The sequence below is a fragment of the Oncorhynchus kisutch genome, linkage group LG10, assembly GCF_002021735.2.
Source record: "Oncorhynchus kisutch isolate 150728-3 linkage group LG10, Okis_V2, whole genome shotgun sequence".
Classification (NCBI taxonomy): Eukaryota; Metazoa; Chordata; class Actinopteri; order Salmoniformes; family Salmonidae; genus Oncorhynchus; species Oncorhynchus kisutch.
In genome coordinates, this window is record NC_034183.2 from 54,230,387 (window position 1) to 54,243,225 (window position 12,839).

General features: G+C 39.7%; 1 protein-coding gene across 1 annotated transcript; it reads left to right on the forward strand.

The window, feature by feature from the left end:
* Positions 1-5,915: 5,915 nt before the first annotated feature.
* LOC109897293 (estradiol 17-beta-dehydrogenase 1-like) lies at positions 5,916-8,023 on the forward strand. The gene is made up of 6 exons (XM_031832809.1): positions 5,916-6,124; positions 6,500-6,661; positions 6,849-7,028; positions 7,172-7,265; positions 7,372-7,555; positions 7,742-8,023. The coding sequence occupies exons 1-6, from the start codon at positions 6,028-6,030 to the stop codon at positions 7,907-7,909; spliced, it is 885 nt and encodes a 294-aa protein (XP_031688669.1). The 5' UTR covers positions 5,916-6,027; the 3' UTR covers positions 7,910-8,023.
* Positions 8,024-12,839: the final 4,816 nt, after the last annotated feature.

A 12,839-nucleotide genomic window follows, 5' to 3' on the forward strand; every position in this document is an offset into this window, starting at 1 on the left:
GTAGAGAAAGAAAGAGAGGGCACAGCCTTGTAAAGGAAAAATAGGAAAATACCTAGTGGTGTATGTGGTCACTATTACCATATGAAAGCACATGTTGAATACATGAACTTCTCGGGAATCACATAGGCCTGATGGTGCACCCCATTGCACAATACAAACAGCATCATCTGACTCTGACTATATGGAAAACAAAATCCTTACAAATGACACAGTGCAATCTAATCTTCAATCAGCCAGCCACAAACACAGATCCTAATCATTCAAAAAATGTCATTCTTGAAAATGGGACAACCAGGTAGGTCTATCCAGTGAAAGAAAATTAATACTGTATTGGAAACTGAGGCTTTATCACCACCTAGTGAGTATTTATAAAGTCTATGGTAGGACACACAGACATAATACACACAGACAGAGACAGACAATACTGAACATTGGGCGAACCTAGTCTCGGCTACCAGGCTTCTCTCGTGAAGGTGAGGAGAAAGCCTGTGACAGTGTCGAGGGCAAATCACATTGTGCGTTTGCCCAGTAATTGGGACACAAACACCACTATGCAAGCACTCCATGGGAGGTATTTCTAAACACACACTACACACTATGCATGACCTAATGTATCTATTAGGCCTATAAACCTTAGGACTCACTCTATACCTCAAAGCACGCACAGAACAGCATAGCAGCCTAATAATATCACTCTGTATCACTGGGGCACTCTTGTTGCTGGCAGACAAACAGGGCTGGGAAAAAATGACAAAATACCATAGAGATCAATGTATCAAAATAAACTACAAAATACTTGTATTTTTAAATGTATTTAAAATACACATATTTTGTATTATAAAACACAGAACTACATTTGCAAGTAGCCCGAACACTAACAACATTCTCAGTAACTGTTCCTTGCTACGACAGTGATATGTGTTGTTTATCTACATTAGGTGAATGCACTGTTTATAAGTCACTCTGGACACTGGGTATTATTATTGGCCTTGTTTCATGTCTAGATGGGACACAGTTTAACCTAATTCTCCTAACCTGCTGCGTAAATTCTCCTAAACCTGGTACGAAAAGTCAATGTTGACAAAAACGGTATCCCTTCTAGACAAAACCTTGTTTCAGGGCTAAGCTCATTAGAATAATACTCAGCATGCTTTGCAATTGTCCATTTTTACATACACATTTATATTTAGTTAATTTAGCAGACGCTCTTATCAAACCAAAGTGTCATCACATTTCTGATACCAATGCAGGGTGAAAGGGGCCACAAAATGGTGAACCACTATAAAAACAAATGGTAAAGAAAAGTATTTGGTACTTTGAAAATACAAATTACAGCTCTTGAAAATATCTTGTTACAAAATACATTGGAGTGTAGTTCAGCCCAGTGTAATACAAATGACAAAATACTTAGAAGTAATTGAAATACATATTTCAAATACATGCAACAGAAATACTACCCATCTCTGGAGACATGGCCTGTACTGTACAAATTTCTGACAGGGGGAGATTAATGCACTTGGCATGCAGATCCAATCAGCAAATATTTGCGCTAAAAATGAATGCGTTTTAATCTACGGCCACTTGGGACTTCAGGGAGGGCTGCTGACAGTGGTCGAGCGTGGGCTTGTGAGCGCCCTGGAATTTGGGATGGCCGTGGGGGGAAGAGATCTATATCAGAGGAAATCAAGGGCTGTCTGGACAGACGCCTTCTTGGCAGATGAACAAACCCCATTTCTCTTTTACCCAGAGGAGTTGACTGGAGACGGCCATTGTGGATGAGGTCACCGTCACCACCATGCGAATATTTGCGTGATGGATTGAGCCCCTGGTTTATTTGCATTGAATTATAATGGTGCACTTACGTTAAATTATTACTGGGCCAGGCGCCACTGATCTGAATACCATATTTAATACTGACCTTAATCACCTTTTCCCATGCCCTTCTGACTCCAAATGGAAATGTAGGACAAACTCAAATGTCAGGTGACCGGGCGCAGGCACATAGTAGATAAAAATACTAAGCCTACGATTATTGTGAATACTCTAAATAATTAAAGAACAACTGCACTAAAAAACTACTTCTCCCTTAGAAAACAGCCTATATGTGGCATTGATATGAGTCAGAAACATGTATTCTATTGTCAAAATGATCTACAATGTGTAAATAGGATCATAAAGTCAGTGTAGGATTATTTTATGATAAATATTTTCTAAGCCACTGTTGTTAGTTTTAAAATATGGTGAATCAGTTGTTTGGAATTGGAATGATAGATTTTCTACCTGTCCCCTACTTTGTTATATTCTGATTGGTCAGATGTTTGTTACTTGTTGAAAAGAGAACAGGACATTGGGCAGTTCAGGCTGTAAGCAAGGTGCCAGGTTCCTGGTTCTAGAAGCACAGTTGACTGCTCCTACAGTCTTTTTTCGGTATTGCAGTTTAACTGACACCCGGCCCAGAAAGACAATTTCCATAGACGACACTTTGAGAAGTTCCTAATAAGACACTTTAGTCATCACATTTGTGCACTAAACATCCACTGAATTATTTAAATTGTCACTGAAACAGATTTTTTTCATTACCCGCAGCTGAAGACATTAACATTTTATATTCATCCAATGTCTGCTATTTTTTTTATACCTCAGTGGCTGTAACAATGGTCAGTTGATGATTAAATCTACAAAAGAGTAATCAGTCTCCATCCTATTTGTATCCACATAGGGAGTCATCCATCCACCACTGAAAGAACCCACAAACTACATCAGTCTCATCCAAAACTGAGTTTTGTGAGACTTGTGTTCCTGACTGTGCACAATGCACACGAAGGTTGGGTTTTTTCAAACCCACCCACATGCCACAGTTGGCAGCACATAAGTAATCATCAATTCGGAGTGCAACTGCATGCGATCCAATCGTAATGCCTGTGGTAAATTTGGGTTGACTTTGGACATCCCAATGGGGCTAGTTAGAGACCATCGGTAAATTACACAATGTACATGGGACAATATGTTAAAACAATTCCAATAGCAAATTTCAATGACTTAAAAATCTCAAACCAACTGTAAATTGTAGAAATTCATATACAAATATTAAAAGCATTTAATAGAAAGACTAAAAGGTGTGCAACATGAACATATTGTCCATTTACATTGTGCAATTTAAGGGAAACCAATTTTGCCATAGGTCGCACACCAGCCAGCTGAAGTTAATTGGTGAAATAATTTGGCTAACTCTTCCCACCTGCGAACACACACAAGCGACACCCACATCAAACCACACCCCAAAACCAACTCAAGTTTGAATTCAGTCATGGCCGCTAGCAAGTCAGTTCTTTTTTTACAATGACGGCCTACCCCGGCTAACCCCTCCCCCAACCCAGACGATGCTGGGCCAATTGTGCGCCGCCCTACGGGACTCCCGATCACGGCCAGTTGTGATACAGCCCGGGATCAAACCAGGGTCTGTAGTGATGCCTCAAGCACTGATCTGCAGTGCCGTTGACCACTGCGCCTCTCTGGAGCCATGCAGAAATTCTCCAATAAAAATAAATGTTCTACCACACCATGTTATTATTTGGAAGCCTATTTGATTCTGAGTTCGGACATATAATGTTTGTATGTGAAAACTATTTCTAAGATGCATACTTTCAATTTTTCCGAACTAACCCTAACCCTTTTCCTAAACTTAACCTAATTCTCCTAACCTGCTGCATAAGTTCTCAGAAGTCAAATGTCAAGGTTTCAGTACTGGCCTCTGGCTATCTATTCCAGCAAGATAATGCATAGGCCTATATTTTAACATTTGTACTATAACTTAGTTCCTCTGGCTAGAGGTCTGGACTTAAAATGGCACAGTTCTTAGGATGGATTTGAAACAATGTTTCAGTCTAGCACTAGACTGCAGCTTTCCAAAACAAAGAGCATCCACATGACACTCACTACGAGCTCTATAACTATCCTACCAGGGATTTACAGGCTTTACATTACTGGCTATGTAGTCATTTCAGCTGGTATTTGTGGGTGTCAGTTGGCCAGTATAGCCAACGAGAGACTAATTATATACTCCAAAATGTCTCTATTCTTCCTTTTATCCAAGATCCTCTTGTGTTCTTCACTGGCTGTTCTCAACATTATTGTTTTAGGTGGAGTGTTAGTGGTCCACTGTGTATTCTAGGAGAATGTGTGGTCAGCGTGGGTTTGAGTGTGACCCGATACTGACCAGAGGGCCCACTGGATAGGGCTCCTGTGCTGCGCACATTGATAATGACAGTGCTTCCATCTCCTGGTTAAAGTAACTAACTGCTGTAGGTTTCTTTATTGTTCCAGATAATTGTCCTCAGGTTTGGCAGTTTTTTTTCTTCAAATCATGTGATAGTTTGGCTGACACTGAGGACAAAATAAAAGCTCCGGTCTCTATCAGTGGGTCATATTTATTTTGTTGGTTTGGATCCCCAATAGCTTTAGCAGAAGCAGCAGCTACTCTTCCCAGGTTCCACAAAAAAAACACAAAACATGACAAGTAGCAAAACACTGATAGACTGATAGACAAGGATAGACACACACATTTGAAATACAACTATATACACACACCATACAACAACAAAAATAATACAAACAATGCAACTAAAAAATAGTGTGTGTGTTAGAGTGTGTCTGTGTGTGCGTGTGCGTGTGTCTGTCCCCTCACAGTCCCTGCCGTTCCCGAGAGATGTTGTTTAATCCGTTTTTAAAGGTGATTTTGTTGTTTGCTTGAGTAATTGGAGATGGAAGGGAGATCCATGTGATCATGGTGCTGTATAATACTGTGCGTTGCCGTGAATCCATGCGATCATGGTGCTGTATAATACTGTGCGTTGCCGTGAATCCATGCGATCATGGTGCTGTATAATACTGTGCGTTGCCGTGAATCCATGCGATCATGGTGCTGTATAATACTGTGCGTTGCCGTGAATCCATGCGATCATGGTGCTGTATAATACTGTGCGTTGCCGTGAATTCATGCGATCATGGTGCTGTATAATACTGTGTGTTGCCATGTTGCAGTGAATTCATTTTGGACTTGGGGACTGTGAAGAGACCCCTGGTGACATGTCTTGTGGTGTACATATGGGTGTCTGAAGAGACCCCTGGTGACATGTCTTGTGGTGTACATATGGGTGTCTGAAGAGACCCCTGGTGACATGTCTTGTGGTGTACATATGGGTGTCTGAAGAGACCCCTGGTGACATGTCTTGTGGTGTACATATGGGTGTCTGAAGAGACCCCTGGTGACATGTCTTGTGGTGTACATATGGGTGTCTGAGCTGAATGTTATTTGATTATGCAGACAATCAGGAATTTTCATCACAGTAATATTTCTCATAAAAACTAGAAGAGAAGCAGTTCATCTCTCGTCAACCCTTCTGCTTTGAGCCAGCTGCAGCTTTGCTAGGTCTTTCTTTGCTGCACTTGACCATATTACTGGACAGTAATCAAGATGGTACAAGACCAGAGCCTGGACAACTAGTACAGTTGATTTTTGTGTCAAAAACGCAGAACATATTTTTTATAAGAGACATAACCCTCCCCATCCTCACAACAACTTTGTCAGTATGACTTGATCGTGATAAGTGACCATCCAATGTTATACCTAGGAGTTTAGCTTCCTCAACTTGCTCAATGCTCCACAACTCCAGGTGAGTTTTAGGTCTTAGAGAATGTTTTGAACCAAATAGGGAGTGAAAGGGCTCGGGTCATGGGTTGATGGCCACAGACAGACCTCGTAGGAACACCTGGCCTAGCAAAACTTCACCCTGGGCTGGGAAATGAGAGCATGTTTACATTCTAGGGACCTTGTGATAGGGATGACAGTGAAAACATGACTTTGAGCATCAGTAAACAACACAAACTGGATCTCTTCCCATACCATCTCACCTCACACCCCTCATCAAGCCCTACTGAGCTGCTCCGTGTATCCCCTGGTCTCCTTCCCTCAGACCTCATCTCTCCTTTAGCTAGCAGACCCAGAGGACGTGTGGACACAGCAGCCCAATGGAGCAGATAGTGGTGCTGATCACAGGATGCTCCTCTGGGATAGGCCTCAGTCTGGCCGTCCGGCTGGCCTCGGATCCAGCGAAAATGTACAAAGGTAAGCAGTGACTGACTTGCAAGGACATCACTGTACAGAAAGCGTTTATTTTATTCAGTGCCATAAGATCATGCAATAAACAGTATGGGTACAATACGTGGCGTGTTTGTTGCATGAGGGATTTGAAGCAGTAAGCTCTCTCTGGGTATTATGCCTGTTTACTACATGGCATCCACATATTAGAAAACATGTTTTGGTTGGTTTATCTGCATCACAATGTAATTACAGAAAATTCTAGTTTTGGAAACTATGGTGACAACATAATGTCAATGTCAAGCTCTGTATTTCATCCGTTTTGTTTCGTACATGTTTAATGGTAAATCTCTGATGGGGAAATCTCTGATGTCCTTGACCACTGATATCAACTCTGTTTAGTCTATGCCACCATGAGGAATCTTGCCAAGAAGGAGCGTCTGCTGGACTGTGTGAAAGGCCTGCACAAGGACACCCTGGACATCCTCCAGATGGACATCACTGACCAGCAGTCCATTCTGGATGCCAGGGACAGGGTCAGGGAGAAGAGGGTGAACATTCTGGGTATGACCAGAGTCATGACTTACAGCAATAGTGTTATATCGGGTGTGTGTGTGTGGTTGTGTGTGCGAAACAGAAGAACAGATGTCCTTCACATTTTTACATCAACGACAATTTCTTTACATGTGTACAGCATACAGGATGTCATGTGCTCTGGCTGTCTGTTTGTCTGTGGTATTCATGTTGGCAGTGTGTAATGCTGGTGTGGGGTTGATGGGGCCGCTGGAGGCCCAGTCCCTGGCCACCATGAGGAGGATCCTGGAGGTCAACCTCCTGGGCACCATCAGCACCATCCAGGCCTTCCTACCAGGGATGAAGGCCCAGGGCCATGGACGCGTCCTGGTCACTGGCAGCATCGGTGGGCTACAGGGTGAGAGAGAGAGAGCAGGGCTGGGGTGACAGGAGGGGGAATGGGATGAAATTACCCTTAGACACTGCTCTGAGGTCAGATTTGGGGGTTTGTTTAGCATTTATTGGCATGATAATCACATATCTGTGATTATTGTATTGTAGGACTCCCCTTTAATGAGGTGTACTGTGCCAGTAAGTTTGCAGTAGAGGGCGCCTGTGAGAGTCTGGCCATTCTCCTGCAGCACTTCAACATCCAGTGAGTCCAGACAGTCATCAGCTCATGTATCCCTTTGTCAGTGTTTCATTTTGGATGTGCACTGTATCTGTGTTGGTACTAATTGACTCCATCCACCGTCATGCAGTGTGAGTCTTATTGAGTGCGGCCCTGTCAACACGGATTTCCTGGACAACCTGCAGAGGGCAGAGCCAGGGGACTCTTCGCTGCAGCAGGTCGACGCACACACACGCAGCCTCTATGACACGTACCTGCAACACTGTGGGATGGTGTTCCAGAACGCAGCTCAGGACACAGAGGATATTGTGAAGGTACAGGTACTGCTTACTTGACATCTTTTAGTTATTTAGCTGATCTGATAAAGGTGCTCCTCCCTGTCTCCAGAGCATACTGCATGTACATACGTATGTATATGATACTAGATATTTATAGATTTTCTATGGAAGTGTAAGTAGTACTGATGAGTAGATTTAATAGCTGGACCCCTCTCAATATAGGTATTTCTGGATGCCATCCAGTCATCGAACCCTGCATTCAGATACTACACCAACAATGCCCTCATTCCGCTCAGCAGCCCTAAGATCTCAGCGCTGGACGGGTCCCAGTACATCAGAAATATGAGCAAGATCATCTTCTCAACCAATGGGAAAGGGGAACAAAAATAGCCATCAAACTATAGAATGTAATATAACCCTTTACTTTATACATACAGTACCAGTCAACATTTTTAGAACACCTATCCATTCAAGGGTTTTTCTTTATTTTTATTATTTTGTACATTGTATAATTATAGTGAAGACATCAAAACTATGAAATAACACATATGGAATCATGTAGTAACCAAAAAGGTCTTAAACAAATCAAAATATATTTTATATTTGAGATTCTTCAAAGTAGCCACCCTTTGCCTTGATGACAGCTTTGCACACTCTTGGCATTCTCTCAACCAGCTTCATGAGGAATGTTTATCCAACAGTCTTGAAGGTGTTCCCACATATGCTGAGCACTTGTTGGCTGCTTTTCCTTCACTTTGCAGTCCATCTCATCCCAAACCATCTCAATTAGGGTGAGATCGGGTGATTGTGGAGGCCAGGTCATTTGATGCAACACTCCATCACTCCCCTTCTTGGTCAAATAGCCCTTACACAGCCTGGAGGTGTGTTTTGGGTCATAGTTCTGTTGAAAAATAAATGATAGTCCCACTAAGCACAAAACAGATGGGATAGTGTATCGTTGCAGAATGCTGTGGTAGCCATGCTGGTTAAGTGTGCTTTGCATTCTAAATAAATCACTGACAGTGTCACCAGCAAAGCACCCCCACACCATCACACCTCCTCCTCCATGCTTCACGGTGATTATTACACATGCGGAGATCATCCGTTCACCTACTCTGTGACACAGAGGTTGGAACCAAAAATCTCAAATTTGGACTCATCAGACCAAAGGACAGATTTCCACCAGTCTAATGTCCATTGCTCATGTTTCTTGGCCCAAGCAAGTCTCTTCTTATTATTGATGTCATTTAGCAGGGATTTTTTTGCAGCAATTTGACAATGATGGCCTGATTCCTTGTGAGAGCCAGTTTCATAATAGTGCTTGATGATTTTTACGATTGCACTTGAAGAAACATTCAAAGTTCTTGAAATGTTCCACATTAACTGACCTTCATGTCTTAACGTAATGATGGTTGTTGTTTCTTTTTGCTTATTTGAGCTGCTCTTGCCATAATATGGACTTGGTCTTTTACCAAATAGGACTATCTTCTGTATACCATCCCTACCTTGTCACAACACAACTGATTGGCTCAAACGCAATAAGAAGGAAAGAAATTCAACAAATTAACTTTTAACAAGGCACACCTGTTATTTGAAGTGCATTCCAGGTGACTACTCCATGAAGCTGGTTGAGAGAATGCCAAGAGTGTGCAAAGCTGTCATCAAGGCAAAGGGTGGGTATTTGAAGAATCTCAAATATAAAATATATTTAGATTTGTTTAACACTTTTTTTGGTTACTACATGATTCCATATGTGTTATTTCGTAGTTTTGATGTCTTCACTATTATTCTACAATATAGAAAATAGTAAAAATAAAGAAAAACCCTTGAATGAGTAGGTGTGTCCAAACTTTTGGCTGTACATATGTTATACACATGATTTGCATTGGAAGCCACACACAAGCACATCATTTCAGCAAACAACATGGTTGGCCAAAATCATCTTCTTTACACACAATGTTCAACCACCAACTTCCAGGTGGAGGCTTTGCTATTATGTCACAAGTTTTGATACATTTGAGGAGTTTATTTCTAAAACTCTATATCCGCCAATGTTTTTCATCAGAAATGATTGCTAATGGGTACCTTCATGTGTGTCCAAGATGTTACTGTTCTTAGATTTTAGTGTATGTGTATGAAAATGTGTATGTTTTTGCAAAACTCTATATATCCATTGTTTAGCATGGAATGAAATGATTGTATCCTGTATATTTGACTGTGATGTGTGGTTGTCTCACCTAGCCATCTTAAGATGAGGGTACTTTTACTGTAAGTTGCTCTGGGTAAGAGCATCTGCTAAATTATTCAAATGTAAAATATGTAGATCTTATATTATTGTATTGAATGCTTCTTAAAATATATTTAAATGTTGATGTATCATTCGTACAGTTCTTTATTAAAAATGTAGTTATTGTTACATTTGACTGTGTAAAACCTATGATGAATTTGTCCCTCAGGGATTCTTGAAAGACGAGACAATCTCAACTTTTCTTTGACAAGTATTTTTCTTAATATTAACAACATTTGAAATATAACTGTTTATAAACCAAAGTATCGGCTACCACACAATGTAAAGGAACAACCTAACTAAAACCTTTTTCATAAAATGCACCTAACTGGATTTATCTCAATTTAGTCATACACCATAAAAGGCATTTCATTTGTATATTTATTGTCCAACAAGCGTTTAAGGGCCTTGATTGTTTCATTCTAAAATTTGATTATTCAAATATGTAATACAAATCTATTTTTGTTCTGTTTTATAAGGATAATTGTTTTAGCATTTTGGCACGTTTTTCTAAATTCAGAACATAAAACAAGATTTATAAAGGATGTCTAGCACAGAAAGTACTGTACTTCAATAGTTGACATGTATTGCAGGACAATGAATATATATTTTTCTGAATATTTACAAAAAAGTTGACAAGCCACTGACAGAGTTGACAACAGAAACTCGAAACAGACATATTCTTGTCTTTAAAAATATAAGTTGAATACAAACATTTGTAAAATATAGTAAATAATGTATTTAACAATCCACAACAAATATATAACCATTCTACTATTTCAGCACTCTGACAGAGTTGATGTTAGACAAAAAATCTGACATTTTACGGAGTTATGGCTTCTTTTCTTCTTCATTCAAATGTTATACAAAATACCAATTTTGTTTTTTCTCAGTTACTTTATGACTCTAAAGCCTACGTATTTCAACCAAAATTCATATTCTATCTTAATATATAATGGAGATGGAGTTGACAGGTTATGGTTGTGACCATGGTGATATCAATATTGTTTGTTTAAATCTATCAAAACTAGAGAACCTTTCAGATCATGGGTGGTCTTGTCACACTACAGTTAATCAGGAGATGAAGAAGGGAATACCATGGTAAAGCTGACTCTGTTAAAATCGGATTCATTTAGGATTTTAGACAAATCTGACGGAGTTGACCAAAACTCTGGACACGTTTTGTAGGAATCACAGTTTTTAGAGAAATATTCCTTAAAGGCAGAGATGGCTATTGCAAGAAACGACATGTGATACTTTTCAGTTAACTTCTTATGGCTGGGGGACAGTATTGAGTAGCTTGGACGAATAAGGTGCCCAGAGTAAACTGCCTGCTACTCAGGCCCAGAAGCTAAGTTATGCATATTATTAGTTGATTTGGATAGAAAACACTCTGACGTTTCTAAAACTGTTTGAATGATGTCTGTGAGTATAACAGAACTCATATGGCAAGCAAAAACCTGAGAAACAATCCAACCAGGAAGTGGGAAATCTGAGGTTTGTAGGTTTTCAAGTCTTTGCCTATCCAATATACAGTGTCAAATTTGGTCCGATTGCACTTCCTAAGGCTTCCATTAGATGTCAACAGTCTTTAGAACCTTGTTACAGGCTTCTACTGTGAAGGGGGAGAGAATAAGAGCTGTTTGAGTCAGGTGTCGGGCAGAATACCATGAGCTCAGTCAGGCGCGCGCCCGTGAGAGTTAGCTGCGTTCCTTTTCCTTTCTAAAGACAAAGGAATTGTCGGAATTGGTTGGAATATTATTGAAGATTTATGTTAAAAACATCCTAAAGATTGATTCTATACATCGTTTGACATGTTTCTACGAACTGTAATATAACTTTTTTGACTTTTCGTCTGGACTAAGTGCCTGCGCCTCTTGAATTTGGATTTCTATTGACTCCACAACATGACGGGTATCTGTATGGCTTGTTTTGGTCTCTGAGCGCTGTACTCAGATTATTGCATGGTGTGCTTTTTCCGTAAAGCTTTTTTGAAATCTGACACAGCGGTTGCATTAAGGAGAAGTATATATTTAATTCCATGTATAAGACTTGTATTTTCATCAACATTTATGATGAGTATTTCTGTAAATTCATGTGGCTCTCTGCAAAACATTACTGAACATAACGCGCCAATGTAAACTGACATTTTTGGATATAAATATGAACTTTATCGAACAAAACATACATGTATTGTGTAACATGAAGTCCTATGAGTGTCATCTGATGAAGATCATCAAAGGTTAGTAATTTATTTTATCTCTATTTCTGCTTTTTGTGACTCCTCTCTTTGGCTGGAAAAATGGCTGTGTTTTTCTGTGACTTGGCGCTGACCTAACATAATCGCATGGTGTGCTTTCGTCGTAAAGCCTTTTTAAAATCGGACACTGTGGTGGGATTAACAACAAGTGGTGTATAATACTTGTATGTTTGAGGAATTTTAATTATGAGATTTCTGTTGTTTGAATTTGGCGCCCTGCACTTTCACTGGCTGGTGGAGTTTGAAATTGTGATCTTATGTGCATTTCCGGCCAGAGAGCCGACATGGAAATTAATACAATTTAAAATGTTTGGAAAATTACAAAAACACATATTTTCCCCAATAGAATTCCACTAAATGTAATTTTTAAGATCAAATATTGAAACAAAATTCCCCTTTTCAACTTTAAAAATTAAGTTTTTGTCCCAACTTTCAAGAATCCCTGCTCTCTGAACTGAAATTATTAGATAGATTTTAAACAAATTCATGTCTGTCATTGAGCAACCCATTGACATGATTAGATAGTGAAAAAATCCCACCAATCTGTTTTATAATTTCTTTAAACAATAAAAGCTAATTTACCAACATTTCTGAAAATGGATGTATAGCGTTTTGGAATTAAACTCTTCATTTGTTTTTCTTGTTGCTTTTTTAACCTCAAAATCCATGATTAGATGTTTAAATTAAAATATATATATAATAATATTTTTCACTTATACTGTATTTGTGTTTGGGTTCATATCATTTATTATGGTGCACATTGCTGGTACTTT

Bases quoted from the DNA above. Each gene is read 5' to 3' on its own strand.
- LOC109897293 (XM_031832809.1), top strand. From the start codon at position 6,028: ATGGAGCAGATAGTGGTGCTGATCACAGGATGCTCCTCTGGGATAGGC. The intron at 7,029-7,171 runs GTGAGAGAGAGA...ATTGTATTGTAG, and splicing joins CAGCATCGGTGGGCTACAGG to GACTCCCCTTTAATGAGGTG. The intron at 7,556-7,741 runs GTACAGGTACTG...CTCTCAATATAG, and splicing joins ACACAGAGGATATTGTGAAG to GTATTTCTGGATGCCATCCA.